Source organism: Brienomyrus brachyistius, chromosome 9 (assembly GCF_023856365.1).
Source record: "Brienomyrus brachyistius isolate T26 chromosome 9, BBRACH_0.4, whole genome shotgun sequence".
NCBI lineage: Eukaryota > Metazoa > Chordata > Actinopteri > Osteoglossiformes > Mormyridae > Brienomyrus > Brienomyrus brachyistius.
In genome coordinates, this window is record NC_064541.1 from 3,460,305 (window position 1) to 3,482,995 (window position 22,691).

Genomic DNA, 22,691 nt, shown 5'->3' on the forward strand with positions numbered 1-22,691 from the left:
GAACGCCATGATACTGCAGTTCAAATCATCACTGATCCACCAGCTGATAGCAGCTGACCATGAATACTGAATTCCCAACGAACAGTTTTGGTGGAAACAGGAGACTCAAGGTGTGCATATAATCCTGCAGTGAATTTAGCAGCTATGGTTTGAGGTGTTTTGGACACAATCCAGGTTAGCACCTGGACATCCCTTTCAGATAACTTCTTTTGCCTCCACAGTTACTCCTGTTGGATGTGGTCCGTTCTTCATGGTGATGCCAATATTACCCTGGATACCATGGCTCTCAATACACCACTTGCTGTCCTGCTCACACTATCGACCAGGTGTTTCAGTTTCTTTGTCCATCCCTTGTATATGTATAGTAGAAATGTTGGTCCCCGCAGAAAACAGCTGAGCAGCTATAGGAGAGATCTTGGATAACTGTTTATATTTTGACTCAGAGCAGAGACAAAGAGCAGATGTGGGTCTTTTCTGCTGGTGTCAAGCTCAATGCCCCCCCCCCCCCAGCTCTTCATTCTAAGCCGAGACTCTCCAAGTCTATGGGAATCCTGAGAAGATAGTAGGGGTTGCCTAAATGCCTTTAAATGAAAGTTCTGCATATACATGAAAAAACAACTCAGCTCAGTCTTGAGTTATATCATATTACTTAGCGGAAGCAATCACATTAGTGACATAGGGGTGAGGCGGAGGATCAATAGTCTTATTCAAGGCCCCGACAGTGATATAATTATTCAGCTGGTTGCACAAAATTACAAAAATATAATGCAAATTTTTTGTTCCTGCTGAATATTTATCCCTGGTCTCTCCTTTGCGCTGTGAGGTAGGTTTCCTGTAGATGCCAAGGGCCCATTTTACAAAACAGTGTAACTCCAAGCCTTCCTGACTACCTCATTCATGATGTGGACAAAGTGAAGCGTCTTTTAAAAGCCACCAAAGTCAGAAGAACCTTTTACGTTACGGCAAGTTGTATCAAGGCTGAAATCTCAGTCGCGGGTGAGTCTCCCACAGATGGTGTTGCAAATGTCTAACATTATCTCATTATGTTTTTATTTTAATTGCCTGCCAACAACAAATGTGTTGTGGATGGAGCACAGTAATATAGTCATTTCCTGACTGCCACCAGGAAGGACAAGTCAGGGGAAACAGGTGACTGTCCACGGATTGTGGATGGGTCAGGGTGATGAATGTATTTGCAAAAACTAATATTAATGTTACACAACTTAGGTTCACTAAATCACATGTTTTGTAAATTCCAATGCAGAGCAGTCACCAGACCTAGTGATTCCAAAGAGATGGTTTGCCCTACCAATATTTTCAAGGCATTTTTTGTCTTCTCTACACGTACTTCTGTCCAGAATGAAGAAGGACCTATCAGCTCATCAGACCATGCTACTATTTCTGTAGCTCGGGGTCCTCTTATACAAGGTTATGTGCCTTAGATACAAATGGTTTCTGAACAGCAACCGTGCCATAAATTTCAGTTTTTTGAAGTTCTAAACATAAAGTTCTTCGAGACTGAGTCACAAAAGTGCTGATTGGGTGCTCATTTTTCAGGCTCTGCTTTTGTGGTTTTACAACAGCCTCCCTGTCAGTTTGCCATCTAGCCCACTTGTGACTGAAGCAGCTGTGATTCAGACACCAACCCTCTGGGGCTCTGTTAGCCGCCTTGCATTGTTCTGAAGCCTCATATATCGAAGTGTTGAGTGTCAGTCCTCTTTTACAGCTGACACACATACTGCTGGTATCCAGTCTAATCAGGCTGACCTTAGTACTTGCATTTGTAATTATAATGTATTTCTTTTCCTTTTTATGTGGTGTTCCTGTATATATTTTGTTGTTTTCGCTCTTTGTTCAAAGGGCAAATATAAATTGATAACATATCTGATCCTTGATAACTGAATATTAATGGGACATTGCACCAAACCCTTTTATCATTACTGACTCTTGCTCCTTAATGACCCACACACACTTTGACCTAGTGTGTCCTTCGGTGAGATATTGGGGATGTTTATGGTTTTTGGTGTACTGTGGAATTCAGAGATAAATCAAACTAGCAACACTAATTTAATACAGTGTTATGACAGTGTCAGAAGTACAATTCTCCATTACATTAACTCTCAGATTTTCAGCACTCTGCTCAATAGCTACATATGCTGCAATGTTGATAGTTCACTGGTTATTTATGGAGGTACACTCTACCATTTTAGCAAGTTTTTGTTTGTTGAGTGAATTTTAAAGAATGTTCAACTTGGATGTTTTCAACAGCCATGTTGCTACTTGCATGGTTTATATGGGTCTTTGGCCAACAGTATGTCACTCCTACATTCTTCAGATAACACTCAAATGCATTCCCAGTCCTCTGCTGGGAGAATAAGAAATTGTGTATCTTCTGAAGCTTTAAAAGTTTTTCTCCACTGGCTGGGATGATGTATGGCTAAGTACAGGAGGTCATGAGAGTAACTGTAACACCACTGGGCCATTGAGCAAGGCCCTTAAACCATAACTTGCTGCAAACTGCTCCATGCTAGGTGATGCTATGCTCTGACCTCAAGTCTATGTCTCTCATGGAAAGTAAAGTGGTGTATGTGAAAACCTAAAAAATCATATATACTATTTCTGAATGAATAAAGTATCTTTAAAAAAACTAGCTAGCTGAAAAGGAGATAGAATGGGAAATTAATGGCAAATCATTTACTATCTATGATGAAAACACACATGTGCATTCTGGTTAACAGATTAGGAATGGCTTTGCTAGCTAATTATTATACTGTAAGCCACTTCACTAATGAGGTCACACGCCTGTATCATTAGCGGCAGGAAAACTCCTGGGTGATTGACACTGTCATTTCTACATGGATCCTGGACGCCTTTTCAATGTTGCGGACCAAGGAGCTTTCAATGACTGTGATGTGCGCTTGCACTCCCGTGGGCGAAAAGCCAGGCCTCGAATGATAAATCACTGCGGCTCGCCTTGATCCGATGACCACCTCAGATTTATTGGGCTCATTTAGCTCAGCCCAGAAGCTGGGTACGACGCCTACAGAAAGTGCAACTCTGTCATGCTGGGGAGCCATTGGAATGGATTCCCTTCCTTAACATTCCTTCAGTTTCTTAAAGTTAACAGATACTCGTAAGTCACTCTCTGTGATGTTCTGACCCCCAACCATCCAGCAGGAGCTTCTGCGTTAAGGATTTAAACTTCTGCACAGGTTTCAGGCCTTGGGTAGAATTACGTTCAAAATTGCTCGTAAATCATCCAGATCGTATCTCGAAGTTATTCAGAATCATGTTCTGGGTGTCCAGACAGTCACAGAAACAAAGTCGAAGATTATTTACCCTGTGAAAAAAGCACTAGCCACAAGTCTCTGAGAAAATAAGTTTATTTGAGCATTAACGATTCATCTTGATAGTGCATTGTGGGATTCATGATTCATGTTGTTTTTGGTTATTAATTCCAGTGGTTATTGCTTTTTTCACAAGAAAAAAATTACAAAATACACAATTGCACATATTTCATGCATATCCTCCTCATCTTGATCTGGCCTATATACATAATTTATACATAATTTTACATTAAATTTTTTGTGAAACTTAAAAATGTGGCTTAGTATACCTTTTGGGAGCAAGATCAGAGCTCTGCTTGTCTGTATCGAAGGTAATGAGTGTTCCCAGCTCAAGGGGAGATGTACATGTTCCAGAGTGCAGAAATATTAATAGATCTTTAGACTTGCAGCTTGTATACATTTGGAAATGCAGCCCTAGTAAAATTTCTGCCAGCACTGACCAGCTGGCTTAATTTGTGGGTAGATATTTATATAGCTTTGACACACTTTCTGTGCATAGAATTAACCTGAAAACTACATTACTTTCTTTCTTTTGTTTTTGGTGTTCCATGATCATGTCACGGTTCTATAATCTCAATTTTCTCAGTGCTTTGGCATTTTGATGGCTACGGCGGGTTAACTGTACGCATGCACACACCACCTCTTGTTGGTGACAATTACACCATGAAAGCTATGAGCCTGAGGCAGAGCCGATAAGATTTCGAGACCTGCTTGGTGTTAACCTTACATGGGTTGTGAAGATGCTGCACATGTTCAGGGGAGATATATCAGCCAACCATTAAAATAGATCAAGTCACTGGTGGACTGCCCCATTTTGGCCAAACTGTTCCTGAGCGCCTCAAGCAGGCTGTTAGATGCTATGTGGGTTTTCTGTTTCCACAAGACAACAGGCTCTGGGTTTGTTCCCATTCATCCCCCTGGTCCTGGCCGAGTCAGTTGGGGTAAATGCTGTCTAGCATGTTCTTTCGAAGGACAAGTCGACACGGCGGGGTCACCCGGGAAAAGCTGAGTAGAGTTCTGGGCTATGCTATACGTTTTACGGTAATTATATCTGCAGCCTGCAAGCCCTCAGTCACAGGTACCCTTGTTAAAAGCCTCTTCATGAGAGATCAGCTTTTGTGCCCCCCCCCTCCCCCCCCAAGAGATGTGGTACCGAGAATACAGCAGTGCAGAGTGCAAGGGGGAAAGTGTGCACATCCATAGCATAAAGAAACGTTTATTTAATTAGCTAGATTTATCGTCGTTCTCCTAATCCCCTGCTTTGTTTATCTTCGCCTCTAACTGGTGAGATTGAATCGTTAAAGCTCTTTGTTTGGATTAGCCTTAATGAGCTGGGATCTGTCGCCCCTGCGGCTGTTCCGGGTGGGGTTTCCTCATCGTTAGCGTCCATTAATGGCTGCGCGGAGGGGTGCAGACCTGGCTCCTGTCAGCAAAGATGAGGGCTGAAGGTTCTGTAGTGCAGTGTGTAGTTCAGCCTTTTGTCTTCCTCCCTCCCTCTCTCTCTCTCTCCAGTCTTCTCAGTCTACAGGCACAGCTCGACGACAATCAGCTGATTCTGAACCTGTCACTCTCTTTCTGGCCTGGTTTCCCGGACCGTGCTAATGCATTTTTCCTGGAATTGTTGTTGCTTTTCCCCCCCTTTGCCTTTTATCCTGTTAATTCTCTCTTACTGGCTGCCATGTCTTCCTCTGTGAGCAGATAAACCCAGCAGGGAGAATGCAGGGAATGTACACTGGCAGTGGAAATAGGAGGAGGGTTCCTGCACTGGCAGCGAGGCCCAGGGAGAAGGAGCAAGAAATGAGTCACGTGGCAGGTGGTGCAATACAGTATGTGTGTGCCTCAGACATGCTGGGGAGTCAGGGAATGCTGGGCACCCTGGACACAACTCATTGCCTGGTGGGAGGTTTGAGTACTGGGCAGAGAGGATGGGAAAGAATGAGTGCTATGCTCAGTCTGTGGGTGGGCCATTATTCAGGTGGATGTTGGAGCAAAGCTCCAAGTCAAAATAGAGATCAGATGGAAGTGAGGGAGGAGCAGCAGGCAACAAGATTTGGTAAGGTGGAAGAATGCAATGCGATGTGTTATACTTTGCTATATGTTACACATGAAGTTGTTAGAGTGAAAAAAACAAAATAAAAGAAACTCAAAGGAGTTGGATATAGTCCTTGAAGGAACTGGGTAAGGTCCTCGTACTGTAGGAACTGAGAAAGGTCCTCAAAGAAGCTGGGTAAGGTCTTCATAGGAGCTGGGTAAGGTCCTCAAAGGAGCTGGGTAAGGTCCTCGTAGGAGCCGGGTAACGCCCTCTAAGGAGCTAGTTAAGGTCCTCAAAGGAGCTGGGTAAGGTTCGAGGAGCTGGATAAGATGTTACAGTTTTTCTCGATAGCTTTGGCGCATTTCATGAAACATACTTAACATTCTCAGTACTTTTCTTGCTTTTTCAATGTTTTTTTTTCCAATGCTTTTTCACAAAACAGATAATGCACATGGCATAACACTATGGTTTAGCTGCAAAATCCAGTAACTTTCTCTTTGTCACTGACTGATCATTTTTCATTAGCAAACAAATATTCAAGGCTCTGCATTACAGCACTGGCACCACTGGCAAGAGAAAGCACTTGCAGGGATATGTAACTTCTCAAGACACAGTATAATAGCAAACAAAAAAGTCACACAGCACTGTATAACACAAAAAACAGCAATTCAAGAACAACATATTGACAACAAAATCATGTACTGTGGCAACCAAAAACACAACAATGCTGTGTCACTGCACAGAATTTATTTTTAAATCATTTTGAAAGCTTGGTTAAATGTTTTGCAGGTGGTGGCTAACATGATGATCACTTACATATATAATTTTGGCTGTAAAATTATTACAGTGGTAAACTACGTAATCTATTATGAGTAACACAACTAAAGCAACTGAATTGTGTCAAACGATGATAATCGTATCAAACTATTTGCATACATTTACTGAAATCTTTGGAAAGTTGTGTGAAGCAACGAGAAATGACATTCTGGTGTGCAGAAGTGACATTATAGGTTACTTTTATAGGTTTCATTTCTCAAATGAAAATTAACATTTGCAAAACAAGTGTTAACTTATTTTGCAAATGTTAATTTTCATTTGAGAAATGCTCCAAAGCAATCGAAAAACTGTAATGTCTGAAGTGTGAAAAATCACTGTTACCAAGCAGTAACCCTAAATCTTGCAAGACTTCTATCTGTCTTCCCATCTCCAATTGCACCCTCTACTCAGTCACTTATCAAACCAGAAGCTATTACTCTAAGACTACAGGAGGTTCCCACATAAAATTGCCAAAAGAATTGAATGTCAAAATATCAATGTAAATTCATTTTATTTGCAATTAAAAGTTTAATCTATCATACTAACCGAACCACAGCACTAATCATTGCACGGGAGTTTTGACAACATATAAATAAATTTTCCCTTTGAAAGGAGGATAAATACAACCTATAGATGCCCATTCACACCGTGCTTTACTGGAAGTATGTGGAAGTTTCTTGTGAGCTTTGTCTAAATGGAGAATAGATGAAAGCTTATTAGTGAATATGCTCCAATCACGGGGAGTCTATAGCCATTTTCACACATGAACTCCTGACATTGTCCGGAGTTGCCCACTCACAGATGTGGCACAGAGTCGGAAACACTCCGTGCCAGATGTGTTCACACCTACTAGAAGTCCATTTGGCACACTACCGGTTTAGGTGAGAGGTGGCAGTTGGGTAGGGCATGTGGGAGGTGGGACATCATGCAAGAAGTACGCAACAGAAGTTACTGGCAGAAATTCCTGGATATCTCCAGTATGCCGTGTTCGGTGGGATCTTCGTGTAAATGACCCCTCTTCTTCACCCTCGGATGACTGTATTCTTCTGTTGTCATGCCAGTTGCATGATAGAAACGTCATGAACAGGCCCACTCGCTTGCAGTGAATTCTCCGGACAGTTTCCTGCTCCATTCACACCTGGGGGTCAGTTGAAAATTACCCAGACTTTTTACTAGGCAGCTAGCAGGGTAAAGTCCATTTTATGTCCTGTCAGACATTTGCATTCACGCATACAGACCCTCCAGGTAACATCTAGAAAAGTTCAGGGTGGCAGTGAATTTCTGAAAAGGGCTAACAAAAAAACTACATATGTATAATATATTTAAAACTGTGTGTGTTTGTGATATTTTTGACCCCCCTGGAAGCCAGGCTTCTCTGCACAATACAGGATTAACTACCAATAACATTAATGCTCACGACTGTCACATATTGTTGGCAGATCGTGGGTGTCGGATAATGTCTCGTTGAAAGATTGGATGGAGTATATGCACTCTTGGGTTTTAGCCTATACAAATTCTATGCAAAACCGTTCAAAAAAACAGCCGAAATGTTGTTCACCCACCGAAAGCAGTTTTGACCGGCAAAATCATTCGAATCTTGTAAAATGGCGGGTTCCCAGGACGTTGTTCCGCTAACTTAATAATAAAATTTCGGCACACGCATGGCATCAGAGGATACCGTCTAGTGGTATGCATAAATAAATGTTGTTTTACCCAGCATTCTCAGTGCAACCAAAGAAAAAATCAATACGTGGTGTAACACAAAACAGATACACTGGGAAGTTAATTAACTGCACTACTGAATTCAACACGGATTCCCTCTGTGCTCTCCCGGGAAGGTATTTTGATCGGAATCCTACTCATAAGCCGTTGTCAACTCATCAGATTTATATACGTGAGATATTCTAGTGCCATTTGAGTTGGTATGGGTTAATGCAGTGTATTACACCATGAAGGTTATGCCACCAATATGCGAATGCATTTGTACTGGAAATAACTGCGACAGAATACTGACTTCGTATGGAAACTAGATTCAGTTTATTTAAGGTGGCGGAAAACCTGGAATTAGTCAGTGGATAAAACACAGGAATAGTTACTCACCATGAGACAACCAATTAATATAGTAAGATTAGGGCAATATTGTACTCTAAGTGCATGTATACGTCTAATCTTTCTGTAGTATATCTATTGCTGTCATTTTCTCTTATTAAATACCGTGCCTTTCGTATTATTGGTTGATATCCACGTGTTTTCATCGGTACTTGAGAACTCAGCTGTGTCATATGACTGATTTGATCCGGTCAACCCCCGAGGCACCGGTGATAGTGAAACCCAAGGCTGGAATACTCCCGTGAGCCAAGTCCACCCTTTCGGCTCACTGTCGACCCCCCGAGTGACTGGCAAAGCGAGGAAGACAGAAGCAGGATGTTACTGCTTAGAGAAACTGGACACGACGGCACAGACAATTATGAATTGGTGTGATAAACCCCGGAGCTGTGGAGAATTATAGGGACTGATAAAACAGCAATGAGAAGATAGGCAGGATGACATCAGGTGCACTGCTGATTACCGCTTAAGTAATTCAGACATTGTACGTTGTTTTCGTCTATGTAACCGTAAATAGCCATGCCGAAATTGTGTTATATATATATATATATATATATATATATATATATATATATATATATATATATATATATATATATATGTGTGTGTGTGTGAAATAATACTGCTTCTTTGCATCCGTTGTATATCATACACACGAAAAGGTTACATTCATTTAAAGACTGAAGTTATATTTATGCAATGCATCGCAGTACCGTGACACACTCCAATGCATGAAATATCACGCCAGCGATGATGGCTTCATCCTGCATGCACCCAGGTATGGGGGAGATCTCTGCACCCTGGCGATTTTCTGGACGTTTTTCAGCCAGCTTCATTAGCTATGGTTGCTCACCTGAAGAGATCTCAATACGTGGGACGTTTGCATGGGCACTGCTTTGTGTTTTGGCCTAGGGAGGATTTTGGCTGCAATGCAAGTGCAGAGGATTGGAGAACCGCTCAGCAGGCAAGCAGTCTTGACCCAGCAAGCATTATCGGTAAAATGCAGTGAGTGAGAAAAACTGACTGAAACATAATCAGCTATAGCATTAAAATAAACTGCAAATGGGCCGCGTGGTAGACCGAACATATTAGTGGTAGTCACATTAATATTCATTTTTGATAATGAAACTCATTTTTGTTGTATACAACACATTACTTTTGTTCATTAGACTTAGATCAGCTTCTAAATCAATGGCAGTATAAGCAGAAATGTAACTAATGGCATTAATAGTTTATATTTAAATTTCACAATGAAAGATGGTCTAATCTAAGATTTATTCTCTCATCTGATTGCCTACATTACCCAATGCAAATGCTGCTGTCCCTTGCCCTGTGCCCTGTGATGGACCCACATCCCATCCAGGGTGTCCCCTGCCCTGTGCCCTATGATGGACCCACATCCCATCCAGGGTGTCCCCTGCCCTGTGCCCTGTGATGGACCCACATCTCGTCCAGCGTGTCCCCTGCCCTGTGATGGACCCACATCTCATCCAGGGTGTCCCCTACCCTGTGCCTTGTGATGAACCCACATCCCATCCAGGGTGTCCCCTGCCCTGTGATGAACCCACATCCTGCCCAGGGTGTCCCCTGCCTTATGCTCCACGCTTGCTGGGATGAGCTCCAGGCACACGGTGACCCTATACTGGGTTAGTGGTTATGGAAGATTAATGGAGTGGTGTAGGCATAGTCTGGCTCTTTTTTTAATGTTTGCCTTTACCAATACGGGGACATCTACACATGACACTAACAAATAACAGCAGCATGGCAAACAAAAGGCACAAAATGAGATGCCAGCTTTCACAACTCAGCATCTTTCCCTGCTCGTTTAGTTATTCATCTTTCATCAAACAAGCTATTATGAAGCTGAAGCTCCCCCTAGTGGGAATAAGTCTAATTTCATCATTTATCTCTCTTCATTATAGCAAGGCAATATGACAGGGAAAGAAAAATCCATAATACATCTTACCAATGGAAATAAATTTGACTAATCAAATATAAACAAGTAACAACAACATATGGGGTTGAATTGCTATTTTTGTGTTTATGTTCTCTACTGATATGTAATGCATGGTGTCTTCTGTTCCGTGTCTTGCGCTTCCTGAGGATAGACTCAATGCTCAGGACAAATCTGTATTGGATAAGTGATTATGGAAGATAGATGGATGGATTTAAATGTGCTTTATCTCCATTATGCCATTGTGATGTTACCTTCCTGAATACTATTTCCACCATGCATGGATGGTTCTGTTCAAGCTTTTTATGAAAGTGGGTATTTCTGAGTTACGACCTCTAACCATTGTGTGTGTGAAGTCACGGATAAATGTGTAGTATATGTATTTTTTTTTCGTTTTATTGGTGAGGATTATGATATCCTGCTTTAGTTTGTCTTGTAGTAGTGGTAAGCCTTGCTGGTCAATAGTTATGACTACATACACAACATACACAACATGCACATACACAAACACAGACAAACGCATACACAGATATACACGTGCACACACTTATACGCGCACATACACGTACAGACATACACTCACACACATATACGCACACAAACACACACACAAACATAAACACACATACAAGTGCACACACACACACATTTATAGGCACACACACACACGCACGCACACACACACACACACCCAGGAATCGAGCCCACAGTTCTGGAGGCAGCAGTTCTCTCCAAGGTCATTCCTCTGATCTGAAATGTGCAGTCGATGAAGGAATTGAAGAGGTTTTATTCCCCATTGCAGTGTTTTAATTAATTCCATCTTAACACTTTTGGGTGTTATAATAAAGTTGGCTTTATATTTAAAACCAAAGTCATCAATAAAATAAGCACAGCAGTTTTACCGTTTCCTGCATATCGCGTTTTGCTGTGTTTCACACAGATAATCTGTGAGGCTTTAGGCTTTTGCTCTTACTCAGCATTACAGCATCATTGCTTGCTTATCTAAGAATTAAGTTCAGTAGATTTGATATGAATTACAGCTGCATATATGTTAATTATGCAGTCTACCTCACTTCAGTAAACTCATTATTCATCATAAAATCGTGTTATATCCCTGTTGTGTTGCATAAATGTGGCACTACAGTGTATTCTTTTAGTCTTTGCTTGGGTTTTAAAGGCAATGTACTGTGTGACTTTTCAGATAATGAAGATCATAGAAGGCTTTTGTGTCATCTGTATTAATTGAATACATTTCTGGGCATTAATATTTCTTCTATTTTTAAGAGGTTTTCTACATCTATTTGTGTTATTTCCTATATGAATATTACATTTGTTAAGTCCCCGAGCAGCATGTGCTGCATTCATTTTGTTTGCTTATGTTTGATTGCATGCATTTATTTTGAAACTCTAATATGGGTCTAATTTGCTCTCAATTTAGGAAGACTGTCAAGAAGACTAATAGGACATTACAGCTTGGATATTGTGTGTCTTTGGAAACCAGTGTGTGATGTTGTTAATCCTTCTGCCCAGACGATGCTGCTGTCGATCCAGTCCATGCTATGGGGTACCTGCACATAGACACTCAGGAAGCCCCTCTCTGTGCACCCATAAGCCTAGGACAACACAGTCTGCAGCTGGCCTTTGTGCACACGGGCCAGCAGAGATTCCCTGAAAGAAAGTTTATGGTTAGGGTTAAGTTTAGGGTTAGGCTTAAGGTTAGGCTTTGGGGAACTACATTGTTTATCAGTAGCACGTATGATGGAAGAGCAGACGGAGTATAACATTTCTGTAAATCTGTGGGCAGACTTGGCAGCTGCTGGCTCTGCCTTCCATAAATCCGGAGCATGCTATCTTGTCAGTGAACAGATGGGGGTAAGCATGGTGGCAGATGGCATGATCGATGATGGGCTGGTTCAGGCAATGCAGAACTTGTGGATACTCTACTGGTGAGCCGAAAGGCATCATTCTAAATAAAATATACCAGGTTCTAGTGCCAGTAAGATGTATGTACGATGAGCGCCCTTCCCTCTCCGCCCAGCTGCACTGCTGGTGCGGGAACACCATTTCTCATCTGCCTGAGGATGGGGTCAATGGATTAGGTAACTTGATGAGCACGATATGCCCAGAGTCCTGGAGTTGTATTTGGGTTGGGTGATGCTCTCTGAAGCCTCAATGTACTGCTTGGTGCCCTCCTCAGGGGGCGAGTCACAGGTATAATGCCAGTGCGTTTGCAGAAGAGTCACAGCACCTGTGGCACCATGTCGCTGTCAGACTCACCAGACTGATCAAAGTGGCAGCCAAAACGGTGAGCCTCAGGTCTGTCTGCTTAAGTGATAAGCGTGAGATGGACAGTGTGTAGTCTGCCCTCCTTTTACATCCCAATGATATCTGGAAAAGACCACCATTCCTAGCAGCAGTCTGCTTCCAGCTTTTTCATCAGAGGATTCATGAGATTTTGGTTGGGGAATTCCCATGAAAGATGCACATACTGGAAACAAGTTTGTTCCAGACCAGAATTCACAGCATGCTATCATTTTGCTGGCAACCAAAATAAAGCAGAAAGCAACGTCCAAAAAAATTATGATGCTGAATTTCATAGTAATTCCATCCTTAAGGTGTTCACAGCAGAGTGCCTGCATTGGCCAGTTCAATGTGGGACATTGCAGATGTGATTATATGGGTAAAGTTCAACCTATGTGTGGCAGCATCATGCTGTAATTGAACTTGAGTTTTAATTATTGAGTACTTTATAATAAAAATTTGAAGATGATCTTTACAGTTCTGAGATACATAGAAGCAGTTCATTCACAGTAAAATAGCTATGCCTTAGAACCTTCATTTGGTTTAGCATCCTTTTATCTTTAAGGACCTCAGGTGGTTGGCATGAGACTGTAGTATAGATGTTCCTCCAGCTAAGGCTAAAGGCCAGTTTACACGTCACTTTTCCATTTGCGCTGTCGGGCTGTGGATGGTCAGGGTTGGTGCATGCAAATAGCAGTGATATTCCACCAGACCAGCAGAGGGCAGATGATTTGTAACAAACAGAAATACAAACAGTGTCGTGAAACAGGCAAACTTTTATTATGTTTTAAACATTTGTTTGTGATAAACTACTTTTTTCATTTTGTTATATAGTGTTCATCAGGTCCATTGGCGTCTCTGTCTGCAGTTATAGCAGAAGCAGTTTCCCTCCGGGATCAATAATATTTCTGATTCTAATTCTGCAAAGTTATTAGTCATGGCTTGGGTGGTATATATTACAGTATTATGGCATACTGCAGTGTTTTGAAATCTTGACAAAATTAGCCAGGACCTTGCTCAGAGACTTTTCTCTCTGATATTTCAAAATAGTGCTGTGTCAGCATCGCGGGAGAGCGGACGGGCAGGAAGGATCGGGCAGGCAGGCGAAAGTCGGGACAAACGGGTTTATATTAGGGGGAACACAACTACGGGGGGAACGGGATATCACTGACAATACCTAACATCACTAACGGACAACAAGGCAGGGCAAGACGTGGACTAAATACACAGAAGACATGGCGAAATAACAAGGTACAGCTGGGTACGATTGGGGAAGCACACGCGGATAAGCAGGGGGGCGTGGCACACACGAGGATCGTACGAGCCGAGCGTGACATGTTGCTTTTTAAAATAACGTATACATAATAATAACGCATCTTGTCAGGAAAATATGAACAATTACAGTTGCTCACCAACTACTGCAATGTCAACAACCGTTCTTAACCAACTCGTCCACCGGTCACTGCTGATCTGTGAAAGTCCACACTGCCACCTGCTGGAAATACCTAAATCAATTATTTTGCACATGTGTGGTCAATGTGCGTGGTTATGCAAGGATTCAGCTAGACATAAAAATCTAGGCTACACGTACTCTAACTACAGCTGTCCGTAGCAAATCCCTGATGATGAAATGTAAATCGTGTCCCCTCGTCCGCAACCGAAAGCGCATGTGTAAAAGTGAAGCATGAATTGGCTTTAAGACTCAGCCAACCTATAAAACCTTCAGAACAAATTTGTGGATTTTCACAGTTTCTTAAACTATGCTCCATGTACCTCTGGTGGAGCACAAGGTCCCCTCTACCGGTACGCAAAAAAAAACTTAAGCACCAATTGTAATGGTGACACATGGGCAAGGGAAGACCTCCATGGTTAACAACTGTCACCACCCCATACCCTGGGTCGAGAGACTAATGTTTTCTAATATGGTACACAATGTAAACATTTTGAGAATCAGCTTTAAATAACCCCTGGGACATGGTTACCATTATAAGGAACTGTAAATAACCAAAACTGTACCTTGGAGAATTTCTAAACCAGGAAACCTGTATTGAAGTTACAGGCAGGTAAACAAGACAACACCCTGAGGTTTCTAGAATAAAATGAAAGGTTTCTCCCCATTTGGTCATGAAGGAAGGAGTGAAGCTGCACAGTTAAGATAGGAGTGAAGCTGGACAGTTCCTATTACAGGCAGATTCAGAGAACGACCGCTGCCTTCTGCCAGGATCTTGATCTGGGAGGGAAGTTTGAAGTGAGTCAAAGCACAGCAGAGTACTGCGGCTGAAGAACAGCAGCTGCGACCAGTGTGTGGCTGTCAGTCTGCGGAGATGACAGTATCCCTGATGCTCGCAAGGAGGAGGAAGCATTCTTATATATGGATGTCTCACACTGGTGTCAACTTCCCATAAAGATTTAGGGCAGCAATTCAAGACAAAGGTACATCTACAGTATTAATTATTGAGTCTGTGGTGTATGCATACAGTTATTCAACTTGTATTTTGAAGTTATTTTTTTAAGTCTGAGCATTTGTTTTATACATTACATGTTTTGCACATAATGCATTTTGTTGTAAACGATGTGGAGGCTCTCTATGCACACTACATATGGAGAAATACTGGAAAATTACATATGGTAAATGCATCTATCTGTTCAACCTGGACACACCTTCTCAGTACAGGGTTGTAGGGAGGCTCTGTCCCAGGGAGCGTACGTGAGAGGCTACAGGCAGCTGGATGGACCACAGTCCATCTCAGGGATTATGTAATGGTCCATACATAAATAATTTAAAATGATTTTTCAAAGGAGCTGTTGGTTTCAACAAAAAATGATTGTAAACAAAAATGTCTCTTCTTTTATTGCATAGTTTAGTCAATTAATTATAGAAGTATTTTCTTAAATTTCCAGTAAATAATTTTCATGGTGCATAAGACAATACTTTATACAAATACACTGATTTATTTCTATAAATGCGCTTTGTTAGAAATTAACCAAAGCAATTCTTTTTATAGATCTCAGATGAACAGCATGTTTTGCACAACAATGTCAGAAGCAATTCACAATTTTCTGCTACATTTATGTTGATTGCATTGTACATGAGTACCCTTTACTGAGACATGGAGTATTTAGTACTGTGGCAACTATTACTATTACTCTCACGCTGATATAGGGTCAGTGTTATTGTGTCACTCAGTCATGGCTGGAGGTTATGAAAGGTCAGCATGTTTAATATGAGTGTCTTGGGTACTGAGGGGCATGAACCTTAGACACATGTTCTTGTCCAATGTGTAATGTCCTCTGGTAGCTGTCCAGGAATGGATGTGTTGGGTGTCTGAAAGGGAGGAGGGTGGCTGTGGTACACGCTGTGCAAGCAGATGTTAATGGGTGTAGAAGAGGTGGTACACCTGGTCCTGCAAGATGGCTCCATAGGTGGTCACAGCTTTGGTGGTGTCATCATACATGTCCCTGGGAAGGGCAAAGCACACACGTATTTACCGATTTTTAAAAAAATGTGCTACATACTTCTGTCTGTGACTCATTGATCTTTCTTGGCTCTGTTACTCATCCATTCATTCACATTTTTTGGTATTTGTAACTTTTTATGTATATGTATTCAGTAATTAGTAATCTTTATATATCACCTATCTTTCACCATGAGTATAGCCCTAGCTGTTTGCATGGTGTAAAAACTCAATTAACTGACAAACTAACCATTAGCTATCATAAACGGCCTCAGTGCAAAATATGAATTGGTCCAGGTCTATGGTATATAAACTTTAGTTTTCTAGTCTGTGGGTCTCTTACAGTATATTTAGTTTTAACAGTGTATAACAGTGTTTCTTGGCCTGCTTCTCAGGGATGTGTGTGGAGAGAGGGTAAAAAACATGGAATGTCTTAGGGTCACCGAGGACCAGCTCAGGACAGGCTGCTGTATAGTACAGATTATATGCTTGGCTGACTCTTACTTGGCCTTTTCATCTAGTTTCCAGCCCTTGACTTGCTCCATCCAGCCATTAGCAGTCTGGAACGTGTTGTCCCAGTAGGACCAGAGTGTGTCAGCAACTGTTGCCTCAGTCTCCTCCGTAACTTCTCTTATGATACGTAAGCACTCAGCATCTGAAATCAATGGATGTCAGCCAGTGAAGGCAGAATAATCAGAGCAGCTTCTGGAATGATATGACGCTGTGCTACCTCTCAACATTTCAGTGGAATTTATTTCAGTTTTTTGTTGCCTTTCTTGAAGATCCCTTCTCTCTCTCTCTCTCTCTGCCTATCATGCTTGCTTTCTTCCTAACTTGTAATCTTAAATACAAACACCAACCAGAAACTGGCTTGTTTCAAAAGCGTCATGCGGATGAAGCCCATCCCAAACTTTGTGCAGAATGCTTACTATGTTTAATGGCAATACCCTCCTTAAGTACGATGCATTCTCTCTCATGATAAAATACTGGGAATCTTAGGTGTATGATGCGTCTGTGGTACAAATTGCTGCTAAGTAATTAGCTAACAAAAAATTGTGCTGCTTTTTATTATTAGGTCCTTTAAAATCATTTTAAAAACAAAGGCCAGTGCAGATATTGTAGTTACCGTAGGAGATCACAGCAACAAGCACAGCAATAGCTAGTAGCTTGTTCATGATGAAGACTCTCACCTGGGAAGACAGCGACAGGTGGCTTACAGCATCATGGGTAAAGACGTGACACTTTCTTTGCCTGCCCACTAGGTGGCAGACCTTACTGCACTTCCACCACCTGCCTATGTCAACTTTAGTCCCAGAACCTGATTTTCACATACATACTCAGTCCTTTTTGCAGAACATTTTCGTCTTTATAGCTACATGCCTGTCCAGTATTAATATTAAAAGACGCCAACGGTTGTTTTATACTCAGCTAGTATTCATAACATTTAATTATTAGAAAGGAATATAAATTTGAGGTGATAAATTCATTTTTAAAAATATATAGCTAATTCAACCTTTTATTGCCATTATTAGTACCACAACATAAAGAAAATTGTCAGGTATACAGTGACTGATTGGCAGAGTGTACCATGTCAATATTACATTGTCAGGCAGACTGTGACTGATCGGCAGAGTGTACCATGTCGATATTACATTGTCAGGCAGACTGACTGATCGGCAGAGTGTACCATGTCAATATTACATTGTCAGGCAGACTGTGACTGATCGGCAGAGTGTACCATGTCGACATTACATTGTCAGGCAGACAGTGACTGATCAGCAGAGTGTACCATGTCGATATTACATAGTCAGGCAGACTTTGACTGATCGGCAGAGTGTACCATGTCCATTTTACATTGTCAGGTAGACAGTGACTGATTGGCAGAGTGTATCATGCCTGATATGGTATTACATTGATATTAAATTGACAGTAGCTGAAAATAAGAGGGGCTGTAAATCTCCTTGGGACATATTTAGTGCCATTAACCTCCATTATATCGTTGTCTAAGTGGAAGAATAACAGGTCTACTTACTGTTCCCTTTTTCCTTCGCCGGAAACGTAATGGAAATGATAGCAGCCGAGAGCGATCAGTAGCTTACCCTATATATATATATATGAGTCCCCAGCCGTTGACCTGTTGAATTCTAAGTCAAAGTGCATCAGTTTCTGATAAACTACTAGCTTACGACTGTTTTTGTGGTGTCTGCATGTGGATTGCAGCTGAATGAACTTAAGTACTGAACAGTGGGGGTGTGGGGGGTGCAGTTGTTGATCACATTTTCAGGGAAACAGATCTGTTTTTCATTTATCTGTTTTGCCGAGATAGCCACAGCTCTTTTCCAAGCAGGTCCAGGTACTCTCCTGTTGATTAGGTGACGTGTCTGTGGCGATTTAGACTTAGGACTGCTGTGAATCAACATCAGCTCGTAGTTAAGTAACAGCTGGGTGTGCGCTTTAGGGGAACGGCAGGCAGCTCTATGAAAAGGCACCCATAGTGAACGGTGGCACTTTGCTTTCCAGCTGAGGCTGAACAAAGAAATGATCTCTGCATGTCTCTCTTTCACTGGCATCAGACAAGCAGCATTGCTTGGAAAATCACCTTTATTTGGTGTCACTTTACTACACCGGTGAACCTGATATCTGATAGTGGAATGTTCTGGATTGTATATCTCTTCCTCTTTGGCCCCATGACTTTGCCATTATTGGCCTGTTTACTCTTGCTTCTGTGCAAACCTCAGTCACATGTCTGTCTACTTAGCAGTTCTTAGCTTTTATGGATTTATTCCAACATTCACATCATCCCCCCCCCCCAAAAAAAAAAAAAAAAAAGAGGGAAAAAAACAGGTCATGACTGCACCTCACTCCTGGGCCTGGAGACTGGTACACAGGGCTGAAGTGTTAAGCAGCATCACAAAATCGAGTGCTGTTTGAAATTGCACTCGGTCAGCTGAGGTACTCCAGTGAACTACCTTTTTGTAGTCGGTGTATAGGAAATCTCTGCTGTGTCTCTGCTTAAATGTTGGGCAGGAAGAGGAAACAGAGAAACTCAGTTTATGTATGACGTCTGTTAAGCAGCTACTTATTGTTGACTATGTTGAATCACAGAATAATAAATGATTTAATAAATTGTCAAATAAAGGATAAATTCATGGTTTAAGTGAAATGAATCTTGAAGTGAATGTTTCAGTTTTGAAAAATGTTTTTAAACTGAAGTATTTGAATATTAAATGCATAAAAGATGGAAAAAATAAAGGAAGATTATAAAAATGATACAGTATCAGTTTTGCATAATTCTCTCCATGTTAGATATTAATCAACCAGTGTATACCGTTATTGTCAATATCCTTTATATGAGTTTTACTGCATAATCTTCCAGATTATATCTGTTTTACAATCAGAAACATATTTTTAGGATTCCAGGAGAAAGGGTTCGCTTTCACGTGTCATATCAAGTTTGTGCGAGACTGTACAAGATAAGTGGTTATGGAGGATGGATGGATGTTACATCAGGTTTTTGTGGTCCAGTACAGGATAAATGTTTATGGAAGGTGGATGGATGTTATATGAAATTTTTGTGGCTCTGTCCCAGACAAGTTTTGGGAGATAAATGGATGATCCTGGAAGTGTCTTCAGTAGAGGGATACTCATAATTTTACTTGACTACCTCCTAAGATGGGATTATTTGGAAAAACATAACACAGCTATTAAAACAGTTTGTAATTTGCAATTATTTTATTGAGCTCAGTATACAAATACAAGTGACCTCTTTTGTTGTTTCTCGCTTCATATATGAATAGGAAATAAGCATTTATGTACATGCACAATGTAAGTTGCATTCTTTTGAGAAATATGGCAATTGCAATAATTTCTAATATTTCTGCAATTTCCCTTTTTTATGCATGATTGTTGGCAAGTTATTTAATAATGCAGAGCATAGCCTTTTGTGCATTTTAAATCAGATTCTGCTATCATCGGAATGTTGTGTCGTGTAAAACTGAAGCTATTGATGAGAAGGGGCGACAGATCCGTTTGCTGCCGGGATCTCAGTGCTCGGCTGGCCACACGCTCTCCAGAGCAGTCCGGAAGTTCGTGATGCACTGGTCCAGGAAGGGTCCAACGTAGGGACGCACATACTTCCCATAGAGCCCGAGCCCAGCAGAGCGAGCTTTGTCCACCAATGGCACGACTTCCTGAGCCATACCCCTACATGGACGACATCATCAGGGCACCTCATAATGCCTCTCTTACACCCATATGCCCAGTTCCAAACAGAAACCTGAAGCAGTCAGGGAACAGCACTGCAGCTGCATGCTCCAAAAACAATGCATATGTAAGTAAATCCATGCATAAGAAAAAATAGAGTAGGAGTCATACACAACAACATTTATTTTTATTGCTAGATAACTAACCTGCATTGAACTATATATTGCTAACAAGTAATTTGCCGCATTGAAATGTAAATTTATTAGCCTAAGAATTACAGAGACTGGGAGTTCTGCAATGTTTTGCAGATTCATTGGAAAAATTAGCACTGTCACTTATTTATTATCCTTTATGTTTACAGTCCTCGGAAATGCATGTCAGCTAGGGAGCAAAATAAGGAGATACTCACGTCACAATTTTAACTCCGTTCTTGACTCCGGGCCTCTCCTGTACTTCTTCCACGTAGCCCTTTGCCGTCTTGGCATATTGACTTTCCTCCAGATGGGGAGAGATGGCGGAGTGAGCCTTGTTGTACACTTGTTGTATTCTCTTGATAACAGCCCCCTTCAGCTCGTCATACTTGTCCACGAGCTCCTTGTCGGGCTCCGGGAGTTCAGACAGGCAAAGGGACACTGGGGAAAAGAGAGAGGCATGCAGATCGCTAAGGGGTCCAAGCTCCTGGGAGGACTCGGCATGGAGGGTGTGGCAGGAGATGCACCGAGCCACTCTTACCTTGGAGCGTGAGCAGGAGCGCAATGGCAAATCTCCCTGACATCTGTGTGAAAGAGAAAGAGAGTGTTACCTGCAGCCATATCCATTAGCATGCAGAACTGAAGCGTCAAATCACTTAGCGGAGATAAAGCGTGAAATCTTTGTGTGAATTATTCATGGCTGAAGTGAAGCCAACCTGTGAAAATAATGAGGGCCCAGAAATAAGGTAAAAAATATTTTTTTGTTATAAATGTGGATAATAGTGCCTGTTTCAAATTGCCCCAAATACCTTTGAGATGATTGAGGTTTGCAACGGATGACCAGGTTGATGGATGTGGTTCCAGTCAGTGCCCAGGTTTGTGGCAGAGTGGCCCGGCAAAATCTGCACCGTGATATAAGGGAGGTGTGTAAACAAACGTCACCTAATGAACCGCGAAGATCACAGGGACCCACTGTCCTGGCCTTAGAAATAGCTGCAGTCTGGAAGTTACACCCACACAAACACCCAAAGTCCACTCCATGTCAGACAGACCTGTTAACCCCCTGACATTCACAAATGCTAGATACTCATGTACGTGTATGTAACTCCTTTGTGATGCATGAAGTTCAGATTTGGAGGAAAAGGGGGATAGGAAATATTTCATCAGTGGTGCAAAGGAACACGTACCTGGTTTCCGCACCAATGCATAAGCGGAACCTTAAATTTTGACCCCATTTGCTCATGTAATATAGGCTTCACTTAACACAATGATTCATATTAGTGAGATTTGTATGTTAAAGGCTCACCACTATGTCCAGTTTTCTCTTGTGAATTATTATATTATAGAGATGGGTGCAACATTTATGGGTGACATTTCTGTCTGCTTTTGTTTGGTGAGCATGTGCCAGAATCAATACTCTTTGTCCAGTTCAAGAGCACAGTGGAACAACCCAAAGGTCATCTGCAGATTTCCACATTCACAGAGCCAAGCTGCCTTCCCTGCTCTGCCCTTTGCTCTGAACAGATCAAGCTCTCCGCCTCTGTCAGATCAGCAGCCTCCGCTCTGCTGTTTACCTATTACCTGTTTGTATTCTTATGTTTCCACCTCCTCGTGAGCTGAACTCAGAAAACTGCTGTGTCACTTAGTAATGACACTCCAGTAATTTAAAGGATGTTATGTGGGAGTACATCATATGTAGATTATGTGTAGATTCGATATTCAAGATTATATATGTATATTTGGTAAATGCACAGTTGCACACATGACCCGGGTCACTCCAACCAGCTGTGCATGATAAGAGAATAATTAAATATACAAAATAACAATATAAAATAAAAAATATATATGAAATATGTTCAGCTGTACATAATCTATATATATCTGTAAGTGAAAAGGTAAAAGTGATTGAGCTGTGCAATATAAGTGCAATGTGCAAGAGACCTGAGAAATATACCGAAAATTTGGACAATTTGAACTGAATGAAAACAGCGCTCATAGGATTATGGGCACTCATACACAGTGTGCACAGAGTGATGTCAGTGTTTCAGTGACCAAAGAGTTACTGTAGAGTCTAGGGCTATTGAGACCTGTCCTGGTTTAGGAGCCTTATGAAAAGATCCTCTTTGACTTTTATGTTCTGGTCATAAGGCAGCGGAGCTGTTTGAATGAGTTCAGCAGGCAAAACAGAGAGTTATTGGGGTGGGAGGTTCCTTGAAGATTTTTGTTGCTCTGGTCCTACAGCAGCTGGTGTAAATGCCTTGTAAGGAGGGCAAGGCAGATCTGGTG

The 22,691-nt window shown here is 41.6% G+C and overlaps 2 protein-coding genes across 3 annotated transcripts; both read right to left on the minus strand.

Annotated features, from left to right (window-relative positions):
- Window positions 1-15,378: 15,378 nt before the first annotated feature.
- On the minus strand, window positions 15,379-18,256 carry apoc2 (apolipoprotein C-II). Of its 2 annotated transcripts, none has more exons than XM_049024392.1 (4): window positions 18,111-18,256; window positions 17,138-17,201; window positions 16,516-16,666; window positions 15,379-16,015 (listed from the first exon to the last, which is right to left on the minus strand). In XM_049024392.1, the coding sequence occupies exons 2-4, from the start codon at window positions 17,184-17,186 to the stop codon at window positions 15,928-15,930; spliced, it is 288 nt and encodes a 95-aa protein (XP_048880349.1). In that variant the 5' UTR covers window positions 17,187-17,201; window positions 18,111-18,256; the 3' UTR covers window positions 15,379-15,927. The 2 variants fall into 2 exon arrangements, with proteins under 2 accessions (XP_048880349.1, XP_048880348.1); XM_049024391.1 differs by having other exon boundaries at window positions 18,044-18,231.
- Window positions 18,257-19,724: 1,468 nt separating this feature from the next.
- Window positions 19,725-21,371, minus strand: apoa2 (apolipoprotein A-II). The gene is made up of 4 exons (XM_049024385.1): window positions 21,215-21,371; window positions 20,947-20,989; window positions 20,624-20,846; window positions 19,725-20,214 (listed from the first exon to the last, which is right to left on the minus strand). Exons 2-4 carry the CDS (start codon window positions 20,987-20,989, stop codon window positions 20,055-20,057), a joined length of 426 nt encoding a protein of 141 aa, XP_048880342.1. The 5' UTR covers window positions 21,215-21,371; the 3' UTR covers window positions 19,725-20,054.
- Window positions 21,372-22,691: the final 1,320 nt, after the last annotated feature.

Bases quoted from the DNA above. Each gene is read 5' to 3' on its own strand.
- apoa2 (XM_049024385.1), bottom strand. From the start codon at position 20,989: ATGTCAGGGAGATTTGCCATTGCGCTCCTGCTCACGCTCCAAG. The intron at 20,847-20,946 runs GTAAGAGTGGCT...TCTTTTCCCCAG, and splicing joins GCTCCTGCTCACGCTCCAAG to TGTCCCTTTGCCTGTCTGAA. The intron at 20,215-20,623 runs GTGAGTATCTCC...TCGTCCATGTAG, and splicing joins AACGGAGTTAAAATTGTGAC to GGGTATGGCTCAGGAAGTCG.
- apoc2 (XM_049024392.1), bottom strand. From the start codon at position 17,186: ATGAACAAGCTACTAGCTATTGCTGTGCTTGTTGCTGTGATCTCCTAC. The intron at 16,667-17,137 runs GTAACTACAATA...CATTGATTTCAG, and splicing joins TGTTGCTGTGATCTCCTACG to ATGCTGAGTGCTTACGTATC. The intron at 16,016-16,515 runs GTAAGAGTCAGC...TGCCCTTCCCAG, and splicing joins AAACTAGATGAAAAGGCCAA to GGACATGTATGATGACACCA.